This window comes from Bos taurus, chromosome 3 (assembly GCF_002263795.3).
Source record: "Bos taurus isolate L1 Dominette 01449 registration number 42190680 breed Hereford chromosome 3, ARS-UCD2.0, whole genome shotgun sequence".
NCBI classification, from domain to species: Eukaryota; Metazoa; Chordata; class Mammalia; order Artiodactyla; family Bovidae; genus Bos; species Bos taurus.
Window position 1 is genome coordinate 18110853 of NC_037330.1, and position 13469 is coordinate 18124321.

General features: G+C 43.3%; 1 protein-coding gene across 1 annotated transcript; it reads left to right on the forward strand.

The window, feature by feature from the left end:
- The first annotated feature begins 10763 nt into the window (after positions 1–10763).
- LOC104971496 (late cornified envelope protein 3B) lies at positions 10764–11681 on the forward strand. The gene is made up of 2 exons (XM_010803065.4): positions 10764–10836; positions 11383–11681. Exon 2 carries the CDS (start codon positions 11404–11406, stop codon positions 11665–11667), a length of 264 nt encoding a protein of 87 aa, XP_010801367.1. The 5' UTR covers positions 10764–10836; positions 11383–11403; the 3' UTR covers positions 11668–11681.
- The last annotated feature ends 1788 nt before the right edge of the window (positions 11682–13469 follow it).

A 13469-nucleotide genomic window follows, 5' to 3' on the forward strand; every position in this document is an offset into this window, starting at 1 on the left:
GCGCAGTTTAGAGCAGAAGCCCTTTTATCCTGTGCTGGGTGTGTGATGCACGGCCCGAGCATCCTGCTGCTTTCACAACAAGGGGGAGGGCAATGACAACACACACTTCCTATTTGCTTGCCTCGTGTCTTCCTGGGCATGAATCTAAAATTCTACTAAGGTGGAACCAGGATGTCCCTGTGACTGCTGAGCCACTTGCTACTCAGATCTGCTCTGGATCTATTGCTATGTCTTTAGTCATTCATTCACTTCCGTTCCTAGACCAAGCTCTGTCCATTTTACTTCATTTGACAAGAATAATATAGAGAGATGTATGACAGGTTTCTTCTCTGATTATCTCACAGGTTAAATAGATCATGACACAGAGAAGTAAATATATATTTTAAAATAATTTTTAAAAGTCTTTATTGAGTTTGTTACAATATTGCTTCTGTGTCATGTTTTGGTTTTTTTTTTTTTTTTTGGCCACAAGGCATATGAAATCTTAGCTCCCTGACCAGGGATTGAACCCTCACCTCCCATATTGGAAAGTGAAGTCCTAACCTCTGGGTGGCCAGGAACCTCCCTAGACAAGTAAGTATATTGATCTGTTGAGATATGTGCTATCATAGAAGTGTTTATAAAGACCTCAAGCCTAAGATTTTAGCTTATGATTGGTCCATCCCCCTTGTCCCCGCATTGCACTGCAAGTCCCAAAGGGTAATGAAGACTTCTGCATTCTCTGAAGTCTGGTGACAGCTGGTCAAGGTCATTGTCCTGAGGGAGATGGGAGATGTGTAGGGTAAGGGATGGAGGTGGGAGCCATTTCTTGTCTAAGACAGACAGGTTCCTAAGAGGACCTCACTGTCCCATGTGGCAGCATGGGCAGCAGTAGACGAGTCCCACTAAGAAGGGGCCTACAGCTCTAGATGTGACGAGATTCACAATTGATATCATTAAGAAGAAAGAGGAGAAGGGGAGATGGGGAGAAGTCCACTCTTCACTGAGGCTCTGTTGTGCCCATATCTGCCAATGTGCACTATTGATTCTAACACTGTAGAAGCTAATAGAAGGAAGTGGTTCAGATGTTGGAAGAGCTAAGGGAAGGAAAATAGTGCAAATGATAATAATGAACCATTTTACAAAAATGGTTGGTAATTTTAAGACTGACCATGGTGGAGGTTTTATATGAGCCTCATTTGATATCATAGGCCTTATAATGGCTAAAGTGAAAGTGTTGGTTCCTCAGTCATGTCTGACTGTGACCCCATGGACAGTAGCCTGCCAGGTTCCTCTGTCCACAGAATTCTCCAGGCAAGAATACTGAAGTGGGTAGCCATTCTCTTTGCCAGGGGATCTTCCTGACCCAAGGATCAAACCCGGGTCTCCTACATTGCAGGCAGATTCTTTCCCATCTGAATGCTATTTTCCCACTGAATTTACTGGTGACATTACATATCTATTCCTCATCAAACTGTCTCCAATATGAAAAATATATTACACTACACTTACCCAAAATAAATTTATCATTGACACTTCAGCATTCACATACTTAAATTTAATTAAATAGAATTACATAAAACTTTATTATAGCAAGTGTATCACATTGCATTCCAGTTTCTTATAAGCTTAAAGGACTAGCTACCTGTTTTTAGACACAAAATTAATAGTAAAGGCTATGGTGTCCTTTTTCTCATCAATGTACAATTTACTTGTTTTTAATCAGTGATTCCAAAAGTTCTTTCAGAATACGTGTGAGAACATAAATGGTCCTGGACAGGGGGAGCTGATATGTATTTTCACTCTGATATCTCAGTTAGAGTGAACACTAAATATATATTCCAGGAAGATCCCCTGGAGAAAAGAATGCCTACCCACTCCAGTATTCTTGCCTGGAGAATTCCATGGACAGAGAATTCCATGTTCATGGGGTCACAAAGAGTCAGACACGACTGAGCAACTAACACTTTCACTTTAGCCACTGTAAGGTCTACGATATCAAATGAGGCTCATATAAAACCTCCTAAGGCAAATGTGTAGGTAGAAGGGAGGAGAACTGACTTAGTCTTAGGGTTCAAATCTAGCTGCAGAAGGGAGCTAATTATTTGTCCATGCAGTATGCTTTTCTAGAAATAAGCACAGAGGCCATGTTTTGTCCCAGCGATGTGTGATTCTGCGTTGCTGTGGGGCTACACTTTGGTGTAACACTTGTCCCCAGTCAGTGTGACTCAGATCATTTCAGAGCCTGCTAATAGAGCTGCCTTCTGGTCCTGGTGCTTCACCAGCTGACTGGTAGCTGGCTTCCTCCCAGCCCCACCCCTGAGTCCCTGTCTTAGTTCCTGTCTCCTGATGTGCCCATTCTCTTCCTCTTTGTGATGGAGCTCCTTAATTTCACACCTCCCTCCTGGGACCTTGCCAGGTGGCTCAGTGGTAAAGAATTCACCTGCCATTGCAGGAGGCATAGGAGACACGGGTTCGATCCCTGGGTGGTGAAGACTCCCTGGAGGAGGGATGGCAATCCACTCCAATATTCTTGCCTGGGAAATCTCATGGACAGAGGAGCCTGGTGGGCTACAGGTTGCAAAGAGTCACACAGGTCTGAGTGTGCACATTCTCCTGGAACCTCCCCCACCTCACAGCCAGTGTTTTCCTTCTCAGAACAGAGTCCACAATGAGCCTGAGAAGACCAAGGAAGACACTTGAATTCACAGCTCGAAGCATGTATCAACTCCAAAGATGCTTTACTGTGAAGTATGTCAGATTCCTCGGACATCCTGAGGAATCTGAGATAAAACATGGAGAAGAAACTAACATGGAGAAGAAACTAACCTGGTTGGCCTAAAATGAGGATCTTATGACCTAGTAATGTATATGTGAGCTCTGGAGCAGGAAGTGCTTTATCTGAGGTCCAGCTCCAAGGCAAGCCTTCTGAGCCACGCATATTAGTAACAAATAAACAAGCAAGGAGTAGCCCTTCTCATCTGCAATTTATGACTGATGTTGTGAAAAGGGGAGGATGAGAAAAGTAAGGCCCAAAGTGGTATCCTGGGAAGGTATTTCTCCTTGGAGTTTACGGCCTTTAGTTTTCTTATTATCAGATATTTGGTGTAGACTGGAACGATAAACCTTGGTTTTTAATGTATGCTGGTCATTGGTCCACACATGCCCCCTCTTAATTTATCTACCTATCAATCATTTAAATAAAGACACACAAAAGTCTACCACCTAAGTGAAATAATAACTTTTTAGGACCTACTGAGTTCTCTGTCATCCCATGTCCCAGCCAACTGGCATAACCAAAATCCTGAATTTTGTGCTTAATGTTCTTTCTTTCTTCCCTTTTAATATATTTTTGTCACATTTGTATATATTCCTAAAAAGTATTGTTTTAAATTTTTTCTATTATTAAGTCAGATTCCTTGAGGTATATTTTGTTGTTGTTTAGTCACTAAGTCGTATCTGACTCTTTGCAACCCCATAGGCTATAGACCACCAGCCACCTCCATCCACGCTTTCCAGGCAAGAATACTGAAGTGGGTCACCATTTTCTTCCCCAGGAGATCCTCCCAACCAAGGGTTTGAACCTGCATCTCTGCATTGGCAGTAGGATTCTTTACCACTGAGCCACCAGGTAAGCCAAGGTGTATGTTACATACTCTAAAAAAATCACCCATTGGAGTATACAGTTCCATGCGCTCTAACTAATAGATAACTGCTGTCATGTAAATGCTGCTACAATTAAGATATGGAACAAGTCCATCACCCCAATATATTCCCTCCCCCATCCCAACCCTGGGCAACCACCAATCTATTTTTTAGTCTTTATAGTTTTATCTTTTCCAGAATGTCATATAATTCAGTTCAGTTCAGTCACTCAGTCGTGTCTGACTCTTTGCAACCCCATGGTCTACAGCACGCCTATCTGTCCATCACCAACTCTCAGAGCTTACACAAACTCATGTCCATTGAGTTGGTGATGTCATCCAACCATCTCATCCTCTGTCGTCCCCTTCTCCTCCCACCTTCAATCTTTCCCAGCATCAGGGTTTTTTCCAATGAGTCAGTTCTTTGCATCAGGTGGCCAAAGTATTGGAGTTTCAGCTTCAGCCTCAGTCCTTCCAATGAATATTCAGGACTGATTTCCTTTAGGATGGACTGGTTGGATCTCCTTACTGTCTAAGGATTCTTAAGAGTCTTCTCCAACAACACAGTTCAAAAGAATCAATTCTTTGGTGCTCAGCTTTCTTTATAGTCCAACTTTCATATCCATACGTGACTACTGGAAAAAACAAAGCTTTGACTAGACGGACTTTTGTTGGCATATAATTAGAACTATATAACATGTGACATTGATTTTTTTAATGTATGTATGTATTTATTTATTTATTGGAGGCTAATTACTTTACAATACTGTATTGGTTTTGCCATACATTGACATGAATCCACCACGAGTGACATTGAAAGCCTGACTTCTTTCACATAGAAAAATGTATTTAAAATTCATTCCTTTTGTTTCATATAGTAGTAGCTCATTCCTTTTTTACTGCTAAGTAGAGAAGGCAATGGCACCCCACTCCAATACTCTTGCCTGGAAAATCCCATGGATGGAGGAGCCTGGTAGGCTGCAGTCCATGGGGTCACTAGGAGTCGGACATGACTGAGCGACTTCACTTTCACTTTTCACTTTGCTGCATTGGAGAAGGAAATGGCAACCCACTCCAGTGTTCTTGCTTGGAGAATCCCAGGGACAGGGGAGCCTGGTGGGCTGCCGTCTATGGGGTTGCACAGAGTCGGACACGACTGAAGCAACTTAGCAGCAGCAGCATTCCACTGCATGGATGTATCAGATTTTTAATCCATTCACCAGTTGAAGGACACTTGGTTTATTTGCAATTCAGGGCAATTACAAAGCCACTATAAACATTGACTTACAGGTTTTTCTCTGAACATAAATTTTATTCCTTTTGGCCAGTTACCTAAGAATAGGGCTCTGGGGCAAATGGTGAATATACATTTCTATTTATGAGGTACTGGCAAACTATTTTCCAAACTGGTTGTATAATTTTGCATTGTCACCAGCAAAATGGTGGCTGGTAGTCTATAGCCTATGGGGTTGCAAAGAGTCAGATACGACTTAGTGACTAAACAGCAATGTCTAAGAGCTCTAAATGCTCCACATCCTTCATAGAATGTGGTATTGCCAGTTTTTTGTTTTTTTTTTAACCCTTCTAATGTGTGTAGAGTGGTATCTCATTTTGCTTTTAATCTGCATTTCCTTAATGACAAATGATGTTCAGTGTCTTTTCTTGTGCTTATTTGCCATCCAGGCATTTTCTTAGTTGAGATGGCTGTCTGTTTTCTGTTTTCTGATTTTTAGTTTTCAAGTATTTTTTATATATTCTAGACATAACTCTGTAAGATATATGTTCTGCAAATATTTTCCTCATGTCTCTGAATTTTCTTTACATTTTCCTAACAATGTCTTTTGAAAAGTTAAAGTTTTTACTTTTGGTGAAGTTCAGTTTACCAAGGTTTTCTTTTTTGAATGACTCCTTTTTTGCCATATCTAAAAAATGTTTGTATAACCCTAAGTCATAAGAGATCATCTACTATGTTTTACTTTAGAAGTTTTATGTTTTACATTTTGGTTTAATATCCTTGTTGAGTTAATTTTTGTATATAGCATGAAGTAAAATTTAATTCTTTTTTAACACAGAGATGGCCAAGTGTTTCAGCATCATTTGTTGAAATGACTGTCCTTCCTCCATTCAATCGCCTCTGTACCTTTGTTTAAAATAAATTAATCCTCTATACTCGGTCTAGTTTTGAACCCTATGTTCTTTTCCATAGATCTACCCTTGCCTTGCTCCTGATTTTAGGAGAAAAACATTCATTGTCTATATCAAGTATGAAAATATTATGAAGTTGAGGATGCTCTTTATAAAGTTGAGGATGTTCCCAAGGAATCCCTACAAGATTCATTGTCTTTCTGAAAGCTTTTTTTTTTTTAATCATGAATTCACACTGGATTTTTTTCAAATGCTTTCTCTGCATTTATTGAGATGATAATATGTTTTTATTTTCCCTTTAGTCTGATGTGAATGCAATAATGTCTCAAATATTTCAAGATTCTCCTTAGAATTGCTGGACTGTCTGTATTTTTTTTTTACATTTACCAAAAGACACATAACTTTACAAATTATGAGTATCTCATATAATGTATAATCTAAATATCAGCTACTTTTTTTCAGCCTGTGAGTACAGATAAGACTATAATACATACATTTGGCCAAATAACAGTGTATGGAAATGACCATCTAAACAGTCACAAAGTGTCTCCACACCATTTCCTGGAATTTCCAAAGATGAGTGTCACATGGCCGTACCAGCCAGACTGACAGCTCTCATCACCGCATATCCGCCCAGCTCATCCTGTCCTGATTCAGCTCACATCCTTAATGTCCATCCTCCCTGATTGTCTGCTGGGAAAATCATCCTCTGTTCTGACATTCCTCATAAAATTCCTGGCATTCTATTTTCATATGGCAGTGTTAATGGGAGAGATACTTCTACAGTTTCTTAATATACATAGAGGAAATCTGGGACTCTGCCAATGCGCTCTTTAGAAGTTAAGGATATTTAGATGCTATGGTTTTAGGGTTGGGGCTCGAATATTCTGTAATAACCTATATGAGAAAAGAACCTGAAAAAGAACAAATATATGTATAAATGAATCACTTTGCTGTACACCTGAAACTAACACATTGTAAATCAACTATACTCAATATAAAATGAAAGTTAAATTAAAAAATAAAACCCCAAAAATAAAAAATATATACAATACTGAGAAAAATCCCAAACCAATATCATGTTAAGGTTTTAATTCATATGGAATATTTTCAATATTTCCATATGAGGACACATTTTACATGCCCAAAGTGTTAGACACCATCTGGGGAGGAAATTTTATATGTGGAAGCTAGGAAGAAATGTCCTCAATTAGAAGATTGGGAGGCATTTTCACACTCCTTTGCACCATTTTCCCTAAAAGAAATTGAGCCACTGGTCACAAAAGCTTCACACAGTCACCTCCTGGTCCCATCCCTGAAAGAAGGAAGAAGTTTGTCTTTGTTTCATTTCTTATGTAAGATGACGGACTTGATTGATGAATTGAGATTTAATTCCTCCAAGTGCATTTTAAGGAAGATGCATCAGAAATAAAGTGCATTCTCTCTGGTAGCTCCACACTGCAGGATGCCCAGCTCCTGAAGATGAGCTACTCACACTGGTCCTCACAGAGCTGCCCTAATGGCCTCACAGCATCTTCTTCCATCATCAAGGACATCTGCTCCATCTGCAGGCCTGTTTGGGAGAAATGGAAGGGGCTGTGAAGAGGGGTTTCCTCCCTGAGGTGGATATAAAATGGGAGAGCAGCAACTCCAGGATTAAACCAGGTGCCCATAAGACAAGGAGCGAGGAATGGAGCCTGAAACCAGAGAGAAGTCCACTTACGTTTTTAAAAATATTTATTGATTTATTTGGCTGTGCTGGGTCTTAGTTTCGGCATTCGGGATCTTTAGTTGCAGCATGTGGGATCTAGTTCACTGGCCAGGGATTGAACCCAGGACCCCTGCATTGGGAATGTGGAGTGTTAAGTCACTGGACCACCAGGGAAGTCCCCACTTACATTTTAAGGAAGATGGAGGAATCTTCACACTGAGAGCCACCCAGAAGTTTTGGAACTTATTCCACCACTGAGATTGATACTACCTTTCAGCTGTTGTTGGCTAATGACTCGAGATAGAGATTGTACTCATTTGGACCAAAAAGAGCCTTTGTACTTGCTTCTATTAAACAAGTCAAAGAGGAAAACTATTCACATTTTGCAGAGGTCTGAACCCTGGACCGATTCAGGCCTTATCCTTACACCTGCCACAGCACCTGCTATCTCTCTTTAATGTATGCTGCTGCTGCTGCTGCTAAGTCGCTTCAGTCATGTCCGACTCTGTGCGACCCCATGGACTGCAGCCTACCAGGCTTCTCCATCCATGGGATTCTCCAGGCAAGAACACTGGAGTGGGTTGCCATTTCCTTCTCCAATGCATGAAAGTGGAAAGTGAAAGTGAAGTCGCTTCAGTGTGTCCGACTCTGTGCGACCCCATGGACTGCAGCCTACCAGGCTCCTCCATCCATGGGATTTTCCGGGCAACAGTACTGGAGTGGGGTGCCATTGCCTTCTCCCCTCTTTAATGTATAGACAGTTGTAATTCATCATGGTGTCCCTCCTTTCTGCTAGACTGGCAATCCTGTGAGGGCAGGCTATGTTTCCTTCATAGCTGGACTTCCAGTGCTGAGACCAGTCCATGACCCACAGCTGACACTCCATTAAAGTCTGTTGAATGTAGAAACTTGGGGATTAATAACTGGATGGGAAGAAATATTCAGGAAGAAGGAGGGCTAGCAATAGGAGAATCTGGTCTGCAGGGGAAGAAACAGTGGGTGACATTCCCCTCCCAGTCATCCCCCAAGGTCAGTTTGGACATTCAGAGGGGCCCCAAGAGTGATGCTAGCACCACTTCCTTTAGGCTGACCACTTCTCTCTGTATTATACCACAAATTAGGACATGGCTGAGTAATCACGTTGGGACACAAGTTGTAGAGTAAGACTTCCCTGATGTACCAGGAGGGACAGTAGCCATAGTTTGTGGCATTACTGAAGGCTTTCCCCATCCAGAAAAGCTGATGAAAATAAATATGAGTTGCCTTCTATCCTCTTCTTCTGCATCCTTGCCATGGAGTCCAAGAGAAAAAATAATGTCTCTTTTCATAGCTCATATTTTCCCCTTTGCAACCCAGTATCCAGTTGTAGGGCTGTCATTGAAGTGAGGCAAATAGTGGTCAAACTGAAAGGGAGGCTGGGACTGACAGCAAGGCCTTAGGGCTGTCAGGAACCTCACTCTGGAGACAGGATAAGGTCAGTGAGGCCACAGTTCCCTCCACACCATCTCCACCACCTCCATCCTGAGCTAACACTCTGAAGGTCCACTCCATGCCAAGTCCTTCCTGCACAGGGTCTTGAAATACTGTACAGGTGCCCTATGCTTTAGTGTTGGGTGAGTGTTGAGCAGAGGGAGAAAAACAAAATTTTCTGAGGGCAGGAAGCCATTCCTAGAGGTTTTAATGGTCATAATAGAATAAGATACCTTCCTCTACAAAAAGACTTCATTCAAAATCTCACTTATTTGGGACTTCTCTGGCAGTCCAATGGTTAAGACTCTGACCTCCTAATCCAGGGGACATGGGTTTGATCCCTAGTCAGGGAACTAAGATCCTGTATGCTGCCAGGCATGGCCAAAAAAAAAAAAAAAAAATCACTTAACTATGTGCACTGCTTTATCACCTGATTTTTACTAGTTAATAGACCATGAACATTTTTCTCTGTAAGAAAATATGTGTGCTAAGTTGCTTAAGTTGTGTCTGACTCTCTGCAACCCTATGGACTGTAGCCTGCCAGGTTCCTCTGTCCATGAGATTCTCCAGGCAAGAATCCTGGAGTGGGTTTCCATGCCCTCCTCCAGGGGATCTTCTGGACCCAGGGATCAAACCCGAGTCTCTTATGTCTCCTGCATCAACAGCCAAGCTCCTTACCACTAGCACCACCTGGGAAGCCCTGTAAGAAAATATAGGACCATGATATAATATTATTATAATAGCAAAACTTGTTTAAATTAGCTATGGATTATTAAAGCTTACAGCCTTAATTATATATTTGAATGATAGATAGTATAATAGGTTTAAGTGTGCAAATAGTAATTTTTTTAACCATATAGAGTTTTATTTCTCATTATTACATGAATTTTAATGTATGCATGATTGACCTGTGCCCTTGCAGATGTTATATGAGATCTCTTTTTATTTTTTATGTCACTTCCCTCTTGAACCTCCCTCCGATCTCCCTCCTTAAGTGTGCAAATAGTTTTGAGTTCAGATGATGCACCAACAGCTTTTTTTCAGCTCAGATCAATTTATTTATTTGTCCATCAACACCTAATTTGGCTCTGCTCCCATGCATGAAGCTGCCTGCTGCCTGGTGCCATGAGGTCATCAGAGGGGCTCACTGCCCCCAGACAGGGTGCAGGTACAGTCAGTCCCCTTCCCTTGCCTGTATCTCACTGCGAGGAGCTCAGGAGGCAGCAGTGCATTATTCTGAAGGTCCTGGTCACTGGGGCAGCCAGGAACCATGGTCCACTTGGAATTTTTTCTATGATCTATTAATTTGTTTGTCTGTGTGTCTGTCTTGGTAGACTCATGATCCAATAACAGAATTCTTCTGGGATTTCCCTGGCAGTCTAGTGGTTGAGACTCTGAGCTTCCAAAACAGGAACATAGGTTCAATCCCTAGTCAGGGAACTAGGATCCCACCAGCCACATGGTGGTGGAGGGAGGTGGCGGCGGCGGGGGGCAGAGGGGGAACAAAACAAAACAGAATTCTTCCATAGCTGTACCTATTCCCAGGAAAGAAGGTGAGTCAGAATCTGAATGGAGGCAGATGGTCTGAAACAACGAAGGAAGGAAGGAAGGTTGCCAGGCTCCTAGCTGCCCCAGGGGAAGGTGTGTGGACAGTCATCATGCTTCTTGATGGAAACTCCTTAGTTGGACATTATGTAAGTGCCCAGGAAAAGGGCTCGAAGTCTAGTCCTGGGAACATACCAGACTGTCACCCTCCCCCTGATTGTGAAAGCAGTGGCGTGCTCAAATCATGTATCACACACCCAGCACAGGATAAAAGGGCTCTTGCCCTGAGCTCTCCATTCACAGCCTCCTCAGAAACAGACTTCTCCTCCCTCCTGGCACCTGGTGAGTATCTGGCAGGGAATGGAACTCTAACTGAGATGCTGGAAAGGAACCCTGAGATCATAGCAGAAGAGTGGAAACCAAAGGGGCCTTAAATGAAATCCCAGAAGTATGGTTGCAGAGAAGGTAGCCAGGGGGGTGATGTAAGGGTCAGGAAGGAATTCCTTTGGGATGTGACAAGAATTCTGGGAACTGCAAAGGTCACAGGAGCTCATGACAATTTCCATGCTCTTTCTATTCATGTCTACACACAGTTTCTGTGATAATCAGTTTTCAGAATACTTTCCTCAAATGGGTACATCCCTTGTGTATTTCCTTTGAGATACAAAAGTCTGGATGCTCAGTTAGATTGGCACCATGGGATCCTGGGCAGAGAGCAATGTAGGAGGCATCTTGCATGGTCAAATTAACTCCCCATCAGTGTTCCTCTCCCTCCTGCGGCCCTGGCTTAAGAAGCAGCTGGCCTGACAAGAGAGAGATCAGGAAACCAAGAGTGGGGAAACACTGGACTGTGGATTCCAGGCTGACAAGGTGATTTCATTTCCCCAGGCTCACTGACCTCCTGCCGAGATGTCCTGCCAGCAGAACCAGCAGCAGTGCCAGCGCCCTCCCAAATGCCCCTCCCCCAAGTGCCCCCCAAAGAGCCCAGCACAGTGTCTGCCTCCAACCTCCTCAGGCTGCACCCCCAGCTCCGAGGGCGGCTGCTGCCTGGGCTCCCACAGGCGCCGCAGGTCCCACCGCTGCCGGCGCCAGAGCTCTGACTCCTGCGATGGTGATAGTGGTCTGCAGTCCGGGCGCTCTGGCTGTGGCCAGGGATCTGGAGGCTGCTGCTGACCTGGCCTCCTGATGTTGACACACATGATTTCAGAGGATACAAGAACCTGAGGGCCAAGGAAAAGCCCCACCCTGAGGCATCCTAGCCCCACCCTGAGGCATCCTAGCCCCACCCTAAGGCATCCTTTCCCGGATACCCCATTCTCATTTGCCCAGACTGAGCCAGGAGATGTTCCCATGCAGAATTTGGAGCTCTCTCTGGAGAGCTCTTTCTGTCTGATCTCCAGGATCTCACAGGTCCCCACCTCCTGCACCTGCTGATGATCAGCAGAGCCTGTGCCTGACCCTGTGAGAAAAATAAAGCTTTTCTTCCTCATTTCCAGGCGGCTCATGTGTCATTTCACTCTGTCCCTCCCCAGATCCCCTGGTGGCCAACACAGTCCACACAAGGTTCTGGAGGCAGAACCTGAGCTCTGGATCAGGAGAAGAGAGCAGTTCATTTCCACCTCCATTCATGAAGGACCATGAGTTTTCAGTTGGAATGGAGACCTATTGGTTTAGGTCCTGCACCTCTCAGTGAAAGGACTAACTTCCCTCGAAACCTGCAGTGGGTCCTGATACAACCTGGGAATTGCCAGGGTGTGATATGGGAGTTCTGTTATTTTAATAAGCTGTTTCTGAGTCCTAAATAAAGAGACAGTGACTCCAGAGGCAATGAAGGTGAACAGACTTTTGGACTCTGTGGGAGAAGGCAAGGGTGGGATGATGTGAGAGAATAGCATTGAAACATGTATATTACCATATGTGAAACAGATCACTAGTCCAGGTTTAATGCATGAGACAGGGTGCTCAGGGCCGGTGCACTGGGATGACCCTGAGGGATGGGATGGAGAGGGAGGTGGGAGGGGTTTCAGGATGGGGAACATATGTACACCCCTGGCTGGGTCATAAGAATGTATGGCAAAAACCACTAAATATTGTAAAGTAATTAGCCACCAATTAAAACAAATTAATTAATTTACAAAAAAAAAAGAGTAAGAACATACATCTCAGGAAGGAAAGTTAACTCCACTGACTCTATGAAAATGCAGGGGGAGATGAAAGGTAAGTGAAGGATTGAATGAGGTCTAGGGGGAATGGTGTGGCTAGGAGTTTAGTTAATGAGATGACTGGAGCACGTGAAATGAGAATTTTAGGAAAAAGAGAAAATGAGAAGTGTTTCTGGGATTCTATATAATTGATTAAATTTGAATTCGACACTATCATGAAGCTAAATAAAGTACCATGTTTTAGCCTAAATTGTGAAACTCAGACATTTCTGAGGCTGAGTTCCTAAGTGTGAGCCAAGAGAAACATCTCAGTTGGACACCTGAAAAGTCAGACAGTGTCAGAACTCAAGCTACAGTCAATTGTAAATACTATGTGAAATTGATGTTAGGAACTGAGCCGCGGGGGTTGGAGGGGGCGGTCAAAACTGGATAACTTTGCCACCTTAAATTATGAAATGATTTTATCAAACCTGGAAGTTAACTCCTAAAATTTGGAAGTCAAAAAGCCTCTGCTGCTGCTGCTAAGTCGCTTTGGTCATGTCCGACTCTGTGTGACCCCAAAGATGGCAGCCCACCAGGCTCCCCCGTCCCTGGGATTCTCCAGGCAAGAACACTGGAGTGGGTTGCCATTTCCTTCTCCAATGCATGAAAGTAAAAAGTGAAAGTGAAGTCGTTCAGTCGTGTCCGACTCTTAGCAACCTTATGGACTGCAGCCTACCAGGCTCCTCCATCCATGGGATTTTCCAGGCAATAGTACTGGAGTGGGTTGCCATTGCAAAAAGCCTCAGAGGAGATTAATTCCAGATACACACC

Bases quoted from the DNA above. Each gene is read 5' to 3' on its own strand.
- LOC104971496 (XM_010803065.4), top strand. From the start codon at position 11,404: ATGTCCTGCCAGCAGAACCAGCAGCAGTGCCAGCGCCCTCCCAAATGC.